The 14,525-nt window shown below is 45.7% G+C and overlaps 1 protein-coding gene across 1 annotated transcript; it reads right to left on the minus strand.

Annotated features, from left to right (window-relative positions):
* Positions 1-2,960: 2,960 nt before the first annotated feature.
* Positions 2,961-12,357, minus strand: LOC109280941 (E3 ubiquitin/ISG15 ligase TRIM25-like). The gene is made up of 8 exons (XM_059733500.1): positions 12,140-12,357; positions 11,192-11,847; positions 10,375-10,470; positions 7,816-8,049; positions 7,690-7,712; positions 5,770-5,918; positions 5,436-5,627; positions 2,961-3,531 (listed from the first exon to the last, which is right to left on the minus strand). Exons 2-8 carry the CDS (start codon positions 11,804-11,806, stop codon positions 3,473-3,475), a joined length of 1,368 nt encoding a protein of 455 aa, XP_059589483.1. The 5' UTR covers positions 11,807-11,847; positions 12,140-12,357; the 3' UTR covers positions 2,961-3,472.
* Between the last annotated feature and the right edge of the window lie 2,168 nt (positions 12,358-14,525).

The raw sequence follows: 14,525 nt of genomic DNA on the forward strand, positions 1-14,525 counted from the left end.
TTTTGAATAAAAGCTTCTGCTGACCTGACCCAAAAGTACTCTGTGTGTGTTTCCACGACAGCATCATACCATGCTGAGAACATAAATTACAGTTGATAGCTCAGGTCATGAAAACTAGTGGTCTCCCAGTGCAAACACCTGGGCTAGGGACAGACATTACACATAAACCAGTTTAAGTGATCAGAAACTGGCTTAAACCTGTAACAGAACAGATGTTCAGTGCACAGAAACCAGTGTGAAAATGGCTGAAACCGGTTTAAGATAAACCTCATTGAATGTAGTATCAGACTTAACTGATTTGGGTCAAACCGGTTTATGCAATGTATGTCCCAGACCCCTTGCTGGTTTAAGTTAAACCAGACTCCTCCAGCATGCTCTTTGGGCTGGGTAGGGCAGGGCTTTCTGCTCTACAGCGGGGCTGGACCCTCCCCTCTGCTCCCTGGCTGGAGCTCTGGCAGAGACTACTGGCATCTGCCTGGCTTCACCCTGCTCCCCACCCCTCTGCTTTACATAAACACCTCTCAGCATTAGCTAGTATACCACATACTGGATAGTCTGTGGTGTGGGAAACCAGTTCCTTCCTTGGAAAAGCTGTCTAAGAGAGCTTGGACTAACAGAGAGAGGCTTTGTTTTCTGATAGTGTGATAAACAGTGAGTTAGAGGTGATAAGCACTGTGTTATCAACTGCCTGCTGGGCTGCTGTGGGAGTGGAGGACCTCCCATATCAGAGCACCCTGCCCCCACCCCTCAGCACTCTGGGAGGGGAGGACGGATCTAGCACACCCCGGCTTCTAGCCTGAGCCACTGCAAGTATGTGCCTGCATTTCTGGGATGTCTGTCCGGTTACAAACTAGTTTAGCCTAGCCAGATTAGACTAACCAGCAAGGATTGAATCAATTCAAGCTCAGGCTTTTTGAATCTCTGTCCCTAGTCCTGCAGCATTACACATGGTCATGGAGTATCAGTGCCCAAGGGATCTGGGATATCTGCACACACCTTGTGTTTGGTACAGTGCCTAAATCCAAGTTTGCATGATACATAACATGCTTTGCACAGTAGCTGAATATGCATGGAGATAATGATAGAATTCTGGGATATAAAGATAAAATAAAAATAATGGTGGGAGCTAAGGTCAGAAGATAGATGTTAAACTAGCCCCTTTCTTCAGGAAAGTTTCTATGCAATGATCACACAGCAAACTTCATTAAATTTTGCAAAGATGAATACAGCTACCAAATACTTGAGAATGCAATATTGATAATGTATCATGTGACTATATCTAGCTGTATTCTATAATGAAACATAAACTTAACAAAAACAAGCAGTCTTACAAATTAGTATTATGTAAAACCCCAACTCCTAAAACTCCTGACAGGTGGCCAAGCTGCCAGGGGAATCTTACACAAAGTCAGAGACTAAGTTTTGAGAGATTTGGGATCCTCAGAACATGTGCAGGTGGGAACCTCAGCAAGGGATGCAAGGAAGACATCCTGGATCACTTGGTCCCTTTTTTATCCTCCTCTTCAGTAAAAGCATACAAAATTACTTGATAAAAACATCAAGAGCCACCCTATTAGCCAAGATAGTACACGCTGCCCTGACTCCTGTATCAAAATTAGATGTCCTTAGACTGACTGGCCTTCTGTGGTGGTGTAATCCACTTCTTCCGGCCATGCTTCCACTTTTGGAATGTTTCCATGGGTCATGTCGGTCTCTTCACGCCACGATAGGAAATCAGCAATTCTATTAGCCGCACCAGGCCTGTAGCTATCAAAATTTAAATGGTTCTAAGGATAAGGCCCAACAAGTCATTCTAGAGTTCTCATTTTTTGTCTTGTTCAAACATTGTAATGATGCATGGTTACTAAACTAACTTCTCACCCGATTAAATAATATCCAAAATAGGTCATCGCCCACTTTACTGAACATAACATTCTGCTGACCTGACCCAAAAGTACTCTGTGTGTGTTTCCACGACAGCATCATACCATGCTGAGAACATAAATTACAGTTGATAGCTCAGGTCATGAAAACTAGTGGTCTCCCAGTGCAAACACACAAAACATTCTCTCTCAATGGTGGAGTATCTTCTTCCTGCTGCATTCAGTTTCTTACTAGCAAATGTTTCTTAGTAGCAAAAGCCTTCTCGCTCCTGGCACACGAGCAGGCCTTGGTCCCAGGGCTCTGCCTCCTCTACACCCCACCTAACGCCAACCAAGACAATGTTAAGACTCAGTCTAGTCTGACTTTTGGCTAGCAACCATGGATGGGGCAATGGCCCCTGTTTACCAGCAGACAAAGTTAAAATCCATATACAGTCTCTTTCAAAGAGTCCTTCTTCCTCTTTAGGCCTGAAAGTTTGCCCAACTCGCCTCCTCTAAAACCCTGAGGGTGTACCTTCTCTTCCCTGAGGGTACTCCACTTTTCTGTTTCTTCTCCCTCTGCAGGCTCGCCGCCGTCCTAGTCTCTGCCCTTATCATCCAGGATCCACGGCTGTTAGGAAGGTAAGTATCCTGGCTCTTCTGAGCCAGCTTTGGTCAGGCATCCAAACTCTCTAGGTTCCCACCAGTTGCCCCTGCTGGGGCATAGTCTTTCCATGCCACACTGGCCTCCCTGGACAATCCACTTCTAGTCCTCCCCAGATGTCTGTTGGGGTGATTTTTAACTCTTTTCTGTAGTGCTGGCTGACAAATCTCTGGTGGCACATGTTTATAAAGTGTGTCCATGCCGGCATCGGACAGATCCTTTGATCTACTACGGCTGTTGCTGCTGCTTCTCCTACTGCTCCTGTGCCAACGGTCAGTCTGTTCTCATGGTGGTGTCCCTGCCACACCTTCCAAGAAGTTTCTCTCGCTGAAGGACTTGGTTCCATTTGTTTTATTTATACTACTTCTCTTAACTTATGCTAACTTAACAGTATTTAAGGCTTAATAAAACACTATATAATAAGTAACTGCATGTATAGAAAATAGTGGTGTTTGTTTTATTATACAAACAGAAAATTACCAAACAGATATGTTTGCTGATCTATTTGGGCCCATATTCCTTTGGATACTGTAACATCACAGCCATGAAATTCACAGCAACATTACCTGTGAGTTACTGAAAGATAATGCATGCCCATTTTCTTGTGGATTGTATGGTTTCACAGATACCAAGATATCATATGGACAACTTGCCCTAAAATGCCACCTCTAGATGCCTGTTTCCAGAGTTTGGGATGGAGCAGCATATGGCAATTGTGGATATCTTGCTGCATGTAGAGAAGACCCACACCAGCCTCTTGCCCTACCTTTGAGCAACTCAACTGAATATACCACTGAACAACAGAGACCCTGACTCTGTCATGGCAATGCTGGCATTTATTAGGTGCATTTCTTATCTTTCCTTTACTAAGTTTCTTCTTCATGTTCCCCAGAACTTAGCATTGCCTCACGTTGTCCTGTATCCACCTCCCATCATGTCTGCGGGGTCAGTTCCTCCATTTTCGTTCTCTCCATCTCACTATGTACTTAGCTTGTTCTGGGGAGCCTGGGGAATAGGAGAAAAGGTGGCTTTTTATTCCATTTATGCACTGCCAATTGTCATGCCACATGCTTCCCTACCAAAAAACCTTGCCTGATTTCTGTATATCCCTAGTTTCATGAATGGTTGTGTGCCAAATTCCTTGCTACATGCCTCCACCATATGCCTGGGTGGGCAGCACCCAGTTGTATGGCTCAGTGTATACATGGTCTGCTGGAAGAGCCTGCACTCCAAGGGGAGCACCAGTTTCTTTCCACCCTTTAATGTTCATATTGACTTCCATGCCTCCTAAGCAAAGTTCCCATAGTAGTGGATGATTTTCCCCTCATGCAGTAAGCCAAAGAGGGTAAAGAGCACAGTCTCTAGTGAAGGCAGACACAGGAGCTGGGAAGCTACCTTATTCTGATATCATTCAAATAACTGGAGATTTCTGTGGTTTGTATGCCCTTTGACTTTGACAATATCATATTGATCTAGGCAGAGGCACTGATTTTATTCTCCTGTGAATGCTGCAAAATGGAAGAGAACAGCAACCAGGCAATCACTGAGTGACTGTAGGAGCTTGGTGCCAATTCAGAACCAGGCCTGTGGAAATCCTTGCAGGGCTGGTGCCTGTGCTTGGATAGCATTGTCTTCCACAGAAACCTACGAGTTTCATTTTTATTAAACTTTCCTTACAAAGCAATGGTCTAAGGTGATTGAACTGAGGGGAAAAGTTTAAAGAAAACATGGCAAAGTTTGGTAACACCTGAAGCTTAAAAATGTGAAGTTCATAGAGGCCTCCTAGAACCTAGATACCCGTGGACTCTATTACCAGTTCTCATTCATAGGATCATAGAATCATAGAAGTAGGGTCGGAAGGGACTTTGTAGATCTTCAAGTCCGACCCCCTGCCTGGGCAGGAGGAAAACTGGGCTCAAATGACCCCAGCCAGGTAGGCATCAAGCCTCTTCTTAAAGACCCCCAGGGTAGGAGCCAGTACCACTTCCCTGGGAAGTTGGTTCCAGATCCTAGCCGCCCTAACTGTGAAGTAGTTCTTACGGATGTCTAATCTAAACCTACTCTCAAACAACTTGTGGCCGTTATTCCTTGTTATCCCAAGGGGCTCTATGGGGAAACAAGGTCTCCCCCAAACCCTTCTGGTCCCCACTAGTGAGTTTATAGACTGTCACCAGGTCCCCCCTCAGCCTTCTCTTGTGAAGACTGAACAGGTTCAGGTCCCGTAGCCTCTCGTTGTAGGGTCTGCCCTGTTGTCCCAGGATCATGCGGGTGGCCCTCCTCTGGACCCTCTCAATGTTGTCCACATCCCTCTTGAAGTGAGGTGCCCAGAACTGGACACAGTACTCCAGCTGTGGCCTGACCAGTGTCGGGTAGAGGGGGAGGATCACCTCCTTGGACCTACTTGAGATGCACCTGTGGATGCACGATAGGGTCCGGTTAGCCCTGCCAATCGTGATTGTCGCATTGTCGGCCCATGTTCATCTTGGAGTCAATAATGACTCCAAGATCCCTTTCTGCCTCCGTGCTATCAAGAAGGGAGTTTCCCATCTTATAAGTGTGCTGCTGGTTACTACTGCCCAAGTGCAGCACCTTGCACTTGTCAGTATTGAAACGCATCCTGTTTTTGTTAGCCCACCCCTGCAACCTATCCAGGTCTTGCTGCAGTCTTTCCCTCCCTACTAGCGTGCCCACCTCACCCCAAATTTTGGTATCATCATTATTACTTTTTGCAATAAGATATTTTCCCTACTATTCCTGGGTGCACTTTAAACTTCAGACTTCCTTCCTTCAAGAATCACACAGAACACTTAAAAAAAATCTCGGCCCCTTCAATGAAACATGGACATATTTTGATGAATGCAGGTCTTTGATTAGTGTATGTGGAATGGTGGCTGAAATCAGAGTCTCACCATGATCTGAGTGATTTGTGTAGTATGTACGTAAAGGAGGAGCCAGAGCAGACATTCCAGGATCTATATCTGACTGCCATCTTCTTTTAGCCTCTGACTTTGAGGCCCAGTCATACAGTGTCTCTTGGTTCAGCTTTTCTAGGCGTTTTCTCTTCCTTGAAACCACAGGGAAATCTTCCTCTTCCTCTGACCCTAGGGCAAAACAATGAACAGTTCCTCAGGGGATCCCTCCAACTGACATTTACCACCCCCATCCCCATCCCCAAAAGGACCCTCTAGATAATTATAGTTTTGTTTCCTCTGTGGCTCTGCACACTATTCTGAGTTTACTTACTGTGGCCTGGTTGTAGACATGCAGTTATCTTTGAGACAAAGATCTGCGTCTGTCTTTGAATGTTCACCATTGTCCATCGATTCAGTTGCATGCTGGGTGCTGGTGACAGCACTTTCATGTAGTCTATACTGAAATCTTGCTGCTTAAACCTATAATATTCAGGAATTCACTTAATAGCCAATGCATGTAACATGTGCATATTGCAAATTGGGGATGACTTCTTCCAAACCCAAAACAGACATCAAGTACCAGGTCTGCATGTAGAATTGAATGACATCTCTTATTCTATTTGTAGCTCTTAGCTGCTTTTTGAAGACTGCCACTAGACTTTGTTATGTACGTCTGTGCAGCACCTCAAAAGTCAAAGTGTGGAAGGGGGGGATCAAAGTCTTCCTTTAAGAAGATTTTACAATATAAAGGTCTAAAAGTTAGGCCTCAGAATTCAAGGCTATAGTGGTGATGCATCTGTGTCCACCACAGAGGGTGTATTGGTTCCCAGCTGCAGTGCCTCTGGCTTTCTTGTATTTGAATCCATATTTTGTATCAGAATCCATATTTAGGAGCCCAGATAAGTGGCTGGATTTTCAAAAATGCTGAATACCTAGCAGCTCCCTCTAGCGTGCAGTTTTGGAAGTCCTTGCCAGTGCATTTTCATTAAGGTGTACAGTGATGCAAGACTTTTGCCCCCTTGAGAGCTGAGCAGGCTGTTCCTATGGTATTCCTGGCCCTAGCTGCCCCAGGCAGTGATGGAAAGGAGTGCCAAATTCAGGAGATAAATGCAATGCACATGTTGTATTTTTTTATCAGATACTGAGTCTGATTCTTTCTCATGTACAAGCCAAATATCTTATACACTGACTAAGATGCAGATTCTTGGTGGGAACTGATTTCAGTAGTTTTACCTGCATGCATGCAATGACAAAATGTGCAACCAATATAACCCCATCCTGTATGCTCTTTAGGTGATTCCACTAAGGCTCTAAAGTTCATCACTTGCTTCAGACACTGAGAGCCAATGAACATAATTATAGATAGCTACCTTGTGCTCCCTTCCTCTATCCGTTATTATCACCTGTTATCTCTTGTTGCACACTTAGATTTCATGAACACTGGGGCAAAAAATGTCTGTCTGTTAAACATGTAGGCCATGTCCAGATATGTGTGGATGTTTGATTCCCCAGGGACAACTAGCAGCAGTGCATGTTGCACCACCACTAGTTGTCTCTGGAGAACACCTGTGCCACACATACGCTGTCGCACAGCAGGTTACCCCAGGTAGGGTAGGGGAGACTGGGGCCAGCACTGGCCTGGCCCCAACAGCCTTACCTGGGGTTTTGGGGGCCACCTGGGGCTGCAGCAGCAGCGATCCCACCACATGGAGCCTGGCCAGCAGCAAAGTGCAGCACTTGCCAGCTAGGCTCCGGCTTAGGGCAGCACACATTGCCACCATGAGTGCCACACCACTTTTTTTCTCCACTGGTTGTTTTTTTTTTGACCCCTGGAAATCCAGGGGTCAAAAAACCCCTCCATGCTGCTCCCTGGCAGTGTGCAGAACAACGGAATGGGCAGTATGTGGCACTGCAGACATGTCCGTGGCACCACATACTGCACAGCCACGCTCATCTGGACTCGGCCGTTGAGTCTTTCTAATAAGCCTCTACCATAATATAAATTATTATATGATCATAGTAAAGATTGGAAAGTGAAGAGCAAGACATCCCCCAGTATTCACAACTTGCCTAGAGCAATGCTTGAATAACAGTTGAATCCTACCTGTAATTGTGCAAGACAGCAGTCAAGAGAAAATCTTTCAACTCTAAGATGGATAAAAACTAACCTTCCCTACTGCAGAACTGATGAATTAACATGGAAGAGCACAAAATACACATACACAAAAGAATATTTTGATAAAGAACTCACCTGTCTTGAGTCACTTTAAAGGCCTATAAAATATATAAAAAAGTGTTACCACAATTATAGACAAAGGACAGAACAATGAAGCGAATATCGTTAATCAATAAAGGTATCATAAATGCTGCCACTTACTTTAAGAAATATAAAATCATCCACTTGAGCCCTAACTGTTTGTAGTTCACAGAAGGTCTGGTAAGCTTCATCTCTCTTCTGCTCCATTACATGCCTTACTCTGAGGATCCTAGAAAGCCACTCTTCCTTATTATACTTGATAGCGTCTAAGAGCTGCACCTTGGTATGATCCACCTGAGAATGGATCTCTTTGAAAAGATTTGACAGCTGGTCCTTCAGAATATTTTCCTGGGCCTTAAAACAGTCCCCCAAAATAGAAACAGAAGCAAGAAATAACAGAAAATGAAGTGTGAGATCAGGGATTCAGGACGGTGACTGATACTATCACAACATCTGTAAGCAACTAGAGCTGGTGGAGAGATGTGGGGGTTTGGGTTTTTTTTTCATCAATATGGCTATTTCATAAAGAAATGCCCATTTCCATGTAAGTATTGAAAAATCAATATCTAAATTATTTGGCTGAAAACTGAATATTTTGTTTTGAATTTGATAAAAACTAATAAAACCTCCAGAAACTAAAGAAATTTGGTTCATAGATAAGTTTTCAGTTAAGAAAACAAAACTGTTGCTACATAAGCCTTGATATTTTTGTCAAAATGAACCAAAGAACTTCCTGGACAACTATAATGTAATATTCCTTCAGACATGTTCACAGGCTGTGGTCTACAAGCTGGCAGAGAGCTTGTCTTTTGAGACAGCATCACATTCTCAAAAAGTAAATCTTTTTACTCATTTTGCTCGGATAATAAGTCAGGGCCACAGAGAAGCAGGGAAGGTGAAAGAGCAAAAGGGAAGAGTCCTGGGGTGGAAAAGAGCCTGGTCCATTCTCCCGCTTCCCCTCTCCCCCTGCTGCTCTAGAAACTATCTGGGCTTTGGGGATACTCTCAGAGATCAGACAGGATTGTAGTGGTCCAAACCACCACCCCTGGGAGGGCACTCCCTGACAGAGGGTAAAGCCATAACTGAGGGTGTTTGCCTGTCCTTGTTTAAGCAACAGGAAATGGCAGGATGTGGAGATGACAGGACAATGCGCTATACTAGAATCCAGGCACCAGGTCCTGCCTGCTCCCAGAGTTCTGTGGGAGAAGGGGTAGGTCATTACAAATCATTGGATGGGAATAATGGCATCATATAAAACCCAGACTCTTCATAGGACCAAAAGTGCCGTATGTTGCTCTGCGCTGATTTCTATGGCCAGTTTTAGCAGCATCAGTGGAAGGCCTGGATTGCATCTAGCCAAACTACTTTGCTCTCTTAGTTCCACTGGCTTCGCATGCACCTCAGTGTCCTGCTTCAAAACTGCTCTGGCTTAAAAACCTTCCCTCCGAAGTGCTCCTAGTGGCCCTTATCCTTCCCTCCACTTCCTGACTCCATACCCTCTGCTGAGTCAAGTCGATGTTCATGAAAGAAATCCCCTCTTTGCACCTTCCATAGGGCTTAACCACTAGTGTCACCAGGGGGGATGACCAGGGTGTGAACTATGGGCACTGACATTGGGGGCATGGCAAGGTGGGCAAAAATAGCAGCTTCTTCCAGTGCAAGACCAGCCACTGCCACCGTCCTATGCCTTTCTACTGCCCAGGGCACAGAACTGCCCCAGTATGCCTGAGTGCTCAACCTTCCCAGGCCCCTTTCTCTATCTGGTTAGGGGCAGACATGCAAAAAGCCTGATCCTGAATTGATTCAATCTTTGCAAGTTAGTCTAACCTGGCTAAGCTAAACCAGTTTGTAACCGTAAAGACATCCCAGAAATGCAGGCATATGCCTGCAGTGGCTCAGGCTAGAAGCCAGGGGGTGCTACAGTAGCCCTCCCTTCCCTTCCATAGTGCTGAGCGGGGGGCAGGCGGGCAGGGCGTGGCCAAGCCCCGGCAGGATGCTCTGATTGGGGAGGGATCCACCCTGCCTTGATAACAGAATATTTATCAGTTCTGTTATCAGCATTTATCACCACATCAGAAAACAAACAGCCTCTCTCATTAGTTCAAGCTCTTGTTAAACAACTGTTTGCAAGGAAGGATGGACCGTAACCAGCATGTGGTCTGCTAGCTAATGCTGAGAGGTGTCTGTGAAAGGCAGAGGGGAGGGGGAAATCCCTGCTTAGCAGAGAGCCCCTCCCAGCTCAGAAAGCATGCCAGGATGCTGAGGGACTCTGGTTTAACTTAAACCAGGATGGCATCTGGAACAGACATTGCATAAACCAATTTGAACCAAATCAGTTAAGTCTAATACTACATTCAACCAGGTTTATCTCAAACCGGTTTGAAAAAGGCTGAAACTGGTTTATGTGCACTGAACTTATGTTCTATTACAGGTTTAAACCAGTTTCTGATCACTTAAATCAGTTTGTGTGTAATGGCTGTCCCTAGTCTCTGAGTCTCCATCCCTTCCCACTCAGCTGTCTTTCTTTCACGTTCAAACAAATGAAGGGCCCCCAGCTGGAAGGATTGGGCCAATTTGAGGAGTTCAAGGAAGAATTGGGGCCTCTTCTGCCAGCCTTTCCTTCAGTTTCACTATGAAGCTTTACAAATTCTTTGAGTTATCTTGTGGCAACAGACAGACCTGAGCTTGTTCCTCACTCCTCTGCAGACTCACTAAGGCTTTATCCACAGTATTTATATACATTTGCATCATATTCTCTATTCGGGAGACACGTGCCTAAGTAAAGGGGGAAAAAGGCATTAAATATCAGCCTAGGATGATGAAGAAAAATGTTGCTTCTGTACTTAATCACTTTTAATTAGGCTTAGGGGGTTTTCCAGTTCCTGTCTTACTGAAGGAAGAGCAGGTCCCTTGCTATTGCTTTGGTTTGACCAGTGATTGTTTAAGTGCAAAGCTGGGTAAGAGTGCACAAATTAAACCACATGCCCTCTCCAAGGGCTACTCCAATCTCTTTCCTTGTTTGGAGTGTACAGACTTTGGTAGAATTCAGACAAATACAAAAAAGCCAGAGGCACTGGAGCTGGGAACCAATGCACCCTCTGGGGTGGACACAGATGCATCACCACTATAGCCTTGAATTCTGTGGTACGTATCCCAGCCACTGTCCAGCAAATGGAAGGAGCCCAAGTTTAATTAAGGGCATGCAGCTGAATGGGAGCAGGGCCCATGGGCTGGAAGAAGTGAAGTTCTAGTCTGAGTACTCTTGATTACTGATTGGAAGCTTTTGCATTACAGTACATCTAAATTTTGGTTGTCCTCTTCCTGCTAACAAATGCAATTCAGACATTGATTTCTGACATAGGCCACATTGTTCATGCAGTGTGTAAGAACTGCCTTTTACTGGAGCACTCTATGCTACAAATTGATTGTGAATAACTCTGAAAGATCCCAGCTGGGCCTGTGTCTCCCAGGCTGTTGTGTAGTGATTGCCACTTACCAAACCTTGGTTACAGGCCTCCTGCAGGCTGATAATGTGGTGGCCCTTGTGGTAACTGGTGATGTGGCATGTCACACAGATGCAGGTTAGGTCATTCTGGCAAAAGGCACTGAACACCTTGCCATGCTTGGGACACTTTCTTTCCTCTGGAGAGCCTCTGGGTTCCACCAGAACGTGGCCTTTTTGGGCTGTCTTGATTCTATGTTTCCTCAGATGGGCCTGGCAGAAAGATGCATCACAGGTCAGGCAGCTCCTCACTGCTGGCTGAGGCTGTCCGAGGCAGAAATCGCAAGGTAGAACTTGCTCCTGCTTGGATGCTGATGTCTTTGCCTGCCAGCAGCCCTCCTTGGGAAGGGCAGCCAGGAACTTCTCCACAATCCGGCATAGCTGGAAGTTCTTCTGCAGCTTTGGAACTGGGAGGAGGTCAACTTGGCATATGGGGCAGGAGTAGGTTTCACAGGGCTTCTGCTGGTGAGCACTGATTACCTTTAGGACACACTCCTGGCAGAAGGTATGGCCACAGCTCAGAGACACAGGGTCCTTGTAGATGTCAAGGCAGAGGGGGCAGCTAAGCTCCTCTTCCAAACTTTCTGTTACTGTTGTGGTGTCTTCCATGGCTCCAGAACTGTGCCCTACTGAACCCCAGTGAAGCAAAACTGAAAGGGAAGTAGAGCATGTTAGCACTGCACATACGAAGGAGAAAGAGAACATAGCAGCAGAAATGCACATGCAAACCCTTCCCTCCCTCCCTCACCACTGCGGCTACATGCAGATGTGGTTGCTAGGCATGCTTCTGAGTAACTGGGTAACCAGTACCAAAAAGTTTGGAACTCCAGTGTGGCTGGGGCTTTGTCACAGATAACTCTGTTAGCCCAAAACATGCCTGAGGCACCGGCAGCACTGACTATAAATGGCTTCTATCTGTGGATGTAATATGGAATGCATTACCTCAAACTGGGGTCTTTGTAGATGTCATTTGGCCCATTGTTACCATCCACAGGTCCGGGGGCCAAATTCATCCCTGTTGTTATTGAAGTCAATGGGCTTACGGCCAAGTGTGTATATATCCCACATATTGTTACAAGGGAATGTCCTTCTCCAGAAAGGTTCATAGATTCATAGATTGTAGAGTTGGAAGGGACCACAATGGATCATCATGTCTGGCCCCCTGCCCCTGGCAGGAAAGAGGATCGAGGTCAGATGACCCGAGCCAGGTGACTATCTAGCCTCCTCTTGAAGACCTCCAAGCTAGGTGATAGCACCACCTCTCTTGGAAGCCCATTCCAGATCCTGGCCACCCTTACTGTGAAAAATTTCTTCCTAATATCTAACCTAAATCCACTCTCAACTAGTTTACACCCGTTTTTCCTAGTCACTCCCTGGGCGCCTTAGTAAACAGCGCTTCCCCTATTCCCCATTGACCTCCCCTAATAAATTTATAGGCAGCCACAAGGTCTCCCCTCAGCCATCTCTTGTGAAGGCTGAAGAGATTCAGCTTTCTCAACCTCCCCCCATAGGGTCTATCACGAATGCCACTAATCATGCAAGTGGCCCTCCTCTGGACCCTCTTGAGATTCCCCACGTCCCTCTTGAAGTGCAGTGCCCAAAACTGGACACAGTACTCCAACTGCAGCCTGACCAGTGCTGCATAAAGGGGAGCATCACCTCCTTTGATTTATTAGTCATGCAGCTGCTAATGCACGACAAGTTTTGTTATGTGAGAAGCTAAGACCATAGAAACTTTATAGAAGCAGAAACCTTTTTGACCAATCAGATGTGGCCAATCCAAGAGGATAGCCTGACAAGATAAAAATAGATGGGAGGAGGAGTTAGTGCGGCTGTGGCACAGCAGTAGTTGGAAAAGAGTGTGCGTGGGGAGATTTGAAACAGGAAGTCTCGGGCCTGGCTGCAGAGAGAACCCATTCCCCACAGTAACCAAGAAACAGCAGCAGCAGCAAAAACCATCTGATGAAGGACTTTTTGCATTAATGGGAGAAGGACAAATCTTTAGAGGAAAACTAAATTACAGGGAGGCCTGAAGGGAACTGCACCTGGATCAGACAAGGACACAGAAATCAGTATGATGGCTCAGACTGGACAGGCAAGTTAAGACCATGGTAGAAGGTTTTGAGGCATTTGTGAAGGAAGGAAATTAAATATTAGAGCATTTAATACCTGCAGAATTCCCTGTGAGACCCTGACAACAAGCTGTGGGTATTTTGTACTGGGAAGGGAAACACCTGCATTGCCTCTACCTATTGGGATCACCCTACATATATTTTTTCTAGCAGAGCTCTCAGGGATTTCAGCTATAGGACCTCAGGTCAGATAGATGCTAAAATCAGTATATCCAAAATGTGGAAATCTTGAAGTCCTTATGCTTTCAGTGTACAGCACAGGGTGTTAATGTTCAACACCTCTTGTGTATTGGTGAGCACAGACTCAGCACTGGGCTTGGCAAAGCTTCTGATTGAAACTGGGTATAGGGCATGTGGCGGGCCAGTAGGTGGTGCTCCTGCATTGAGCCACCCACTTCACTGCACCTGACCACGTTCCAGGCTCTGAGTGCCTTCCTGGGGGCGCCTCATGTCCAGCTGACCCCCTTCCTGGAGCACACCTTGAACACCGCCACCACCCAAAGTCTGGACTGATCTTAGCTCTGTGCCCACTGGGAAACACAGGCCTAGTAGTCCTTGGGGGTACTTGACTCACAGAAAAAACCTGGGGTACATCTCTCAGTCTGAAGCACAAATAGTGGTCTCCTTTAGTCAGCTGGACCATGGGGGGACCCCAAGGCATAATCTAGACCCTCTCCCAATAAGTCTCCCATGCTAGATACAGAGGAGAACTTTATTGGTGACAAGGAGTAGGTTTGGAATAGGGTACAGGGTAGAGCAATATATGAGAAATCCCTTAGAGCAAACAGTGGCATGGCAGCCTTTGATTATGCATCTGTGTTACTGCAAACTATATATCTAGTTAGATCTCAAGTAGCTTATTCACAAGTATCATCCAGAGGCAGGTGGAGATTTCCTCTGGAGGCAAGCAGTTCATTGACTATGAGTTTCAAGAGAGAGAGCAAGTTTCAGATTGTCCAGCTTCTCTGAGAGTCCTCAGTAGTAAGTCTGTGTGAAGTTTTGGTCCCTGATTCAATTCAGCAGAGATTTGGCCCGATTCAGTGGCTGAATCTCCAAATCCAAATCAAAGCAGAAGACTCTTTAATCTGTCTGAATTGATTCAGAGAGATTTGTAAAGATTCAGAGATTCAGACATAGACACAGCTTTAAATGTTTTTTCTACATACCTTGAGGTACCAGCTGACTCATGAATGCTG

Source organism: Alligator mississippiensis, chromosome 9, assembly GCF_030867095.1.
Source record: "Alligator mississippiensis isolate rAllMis1 chromosome 9, rAllMis1, whole genome shotgun sequence".
In the NCBI taxonomy this organism is placed as follows: Eukaryota; Metazoa; Chordata; order Crocodylia; family Alligatoridae; genus Alligator; species Alligator mississippiensis.

Bases quoted from the DNA above. Each gene is read 5' to 3' on its own strand.
- LOC109280941 (XM_059733500.1), bottom strand. From the start codon at position 11,806: ATGGAAGACACCACAACAGTAACAGAAAGTTTGGAAGAGGAGCTTAGC. The intron at 7,713-7,815 runs GTAAGTGGCAGC...TATATTTTATAG, and splicing joins ATGATTTTATATTTCTTAAA to GCCTTTAAAGTGACTCAAGA. The intron at 5,628-5,769 runs GTAAGTAAACTC...GTTTTGCCCTAG, and splicing joins ATGTCTACAACCAGGCCACA to GGTCAGAGGAAGAGGAAGAT.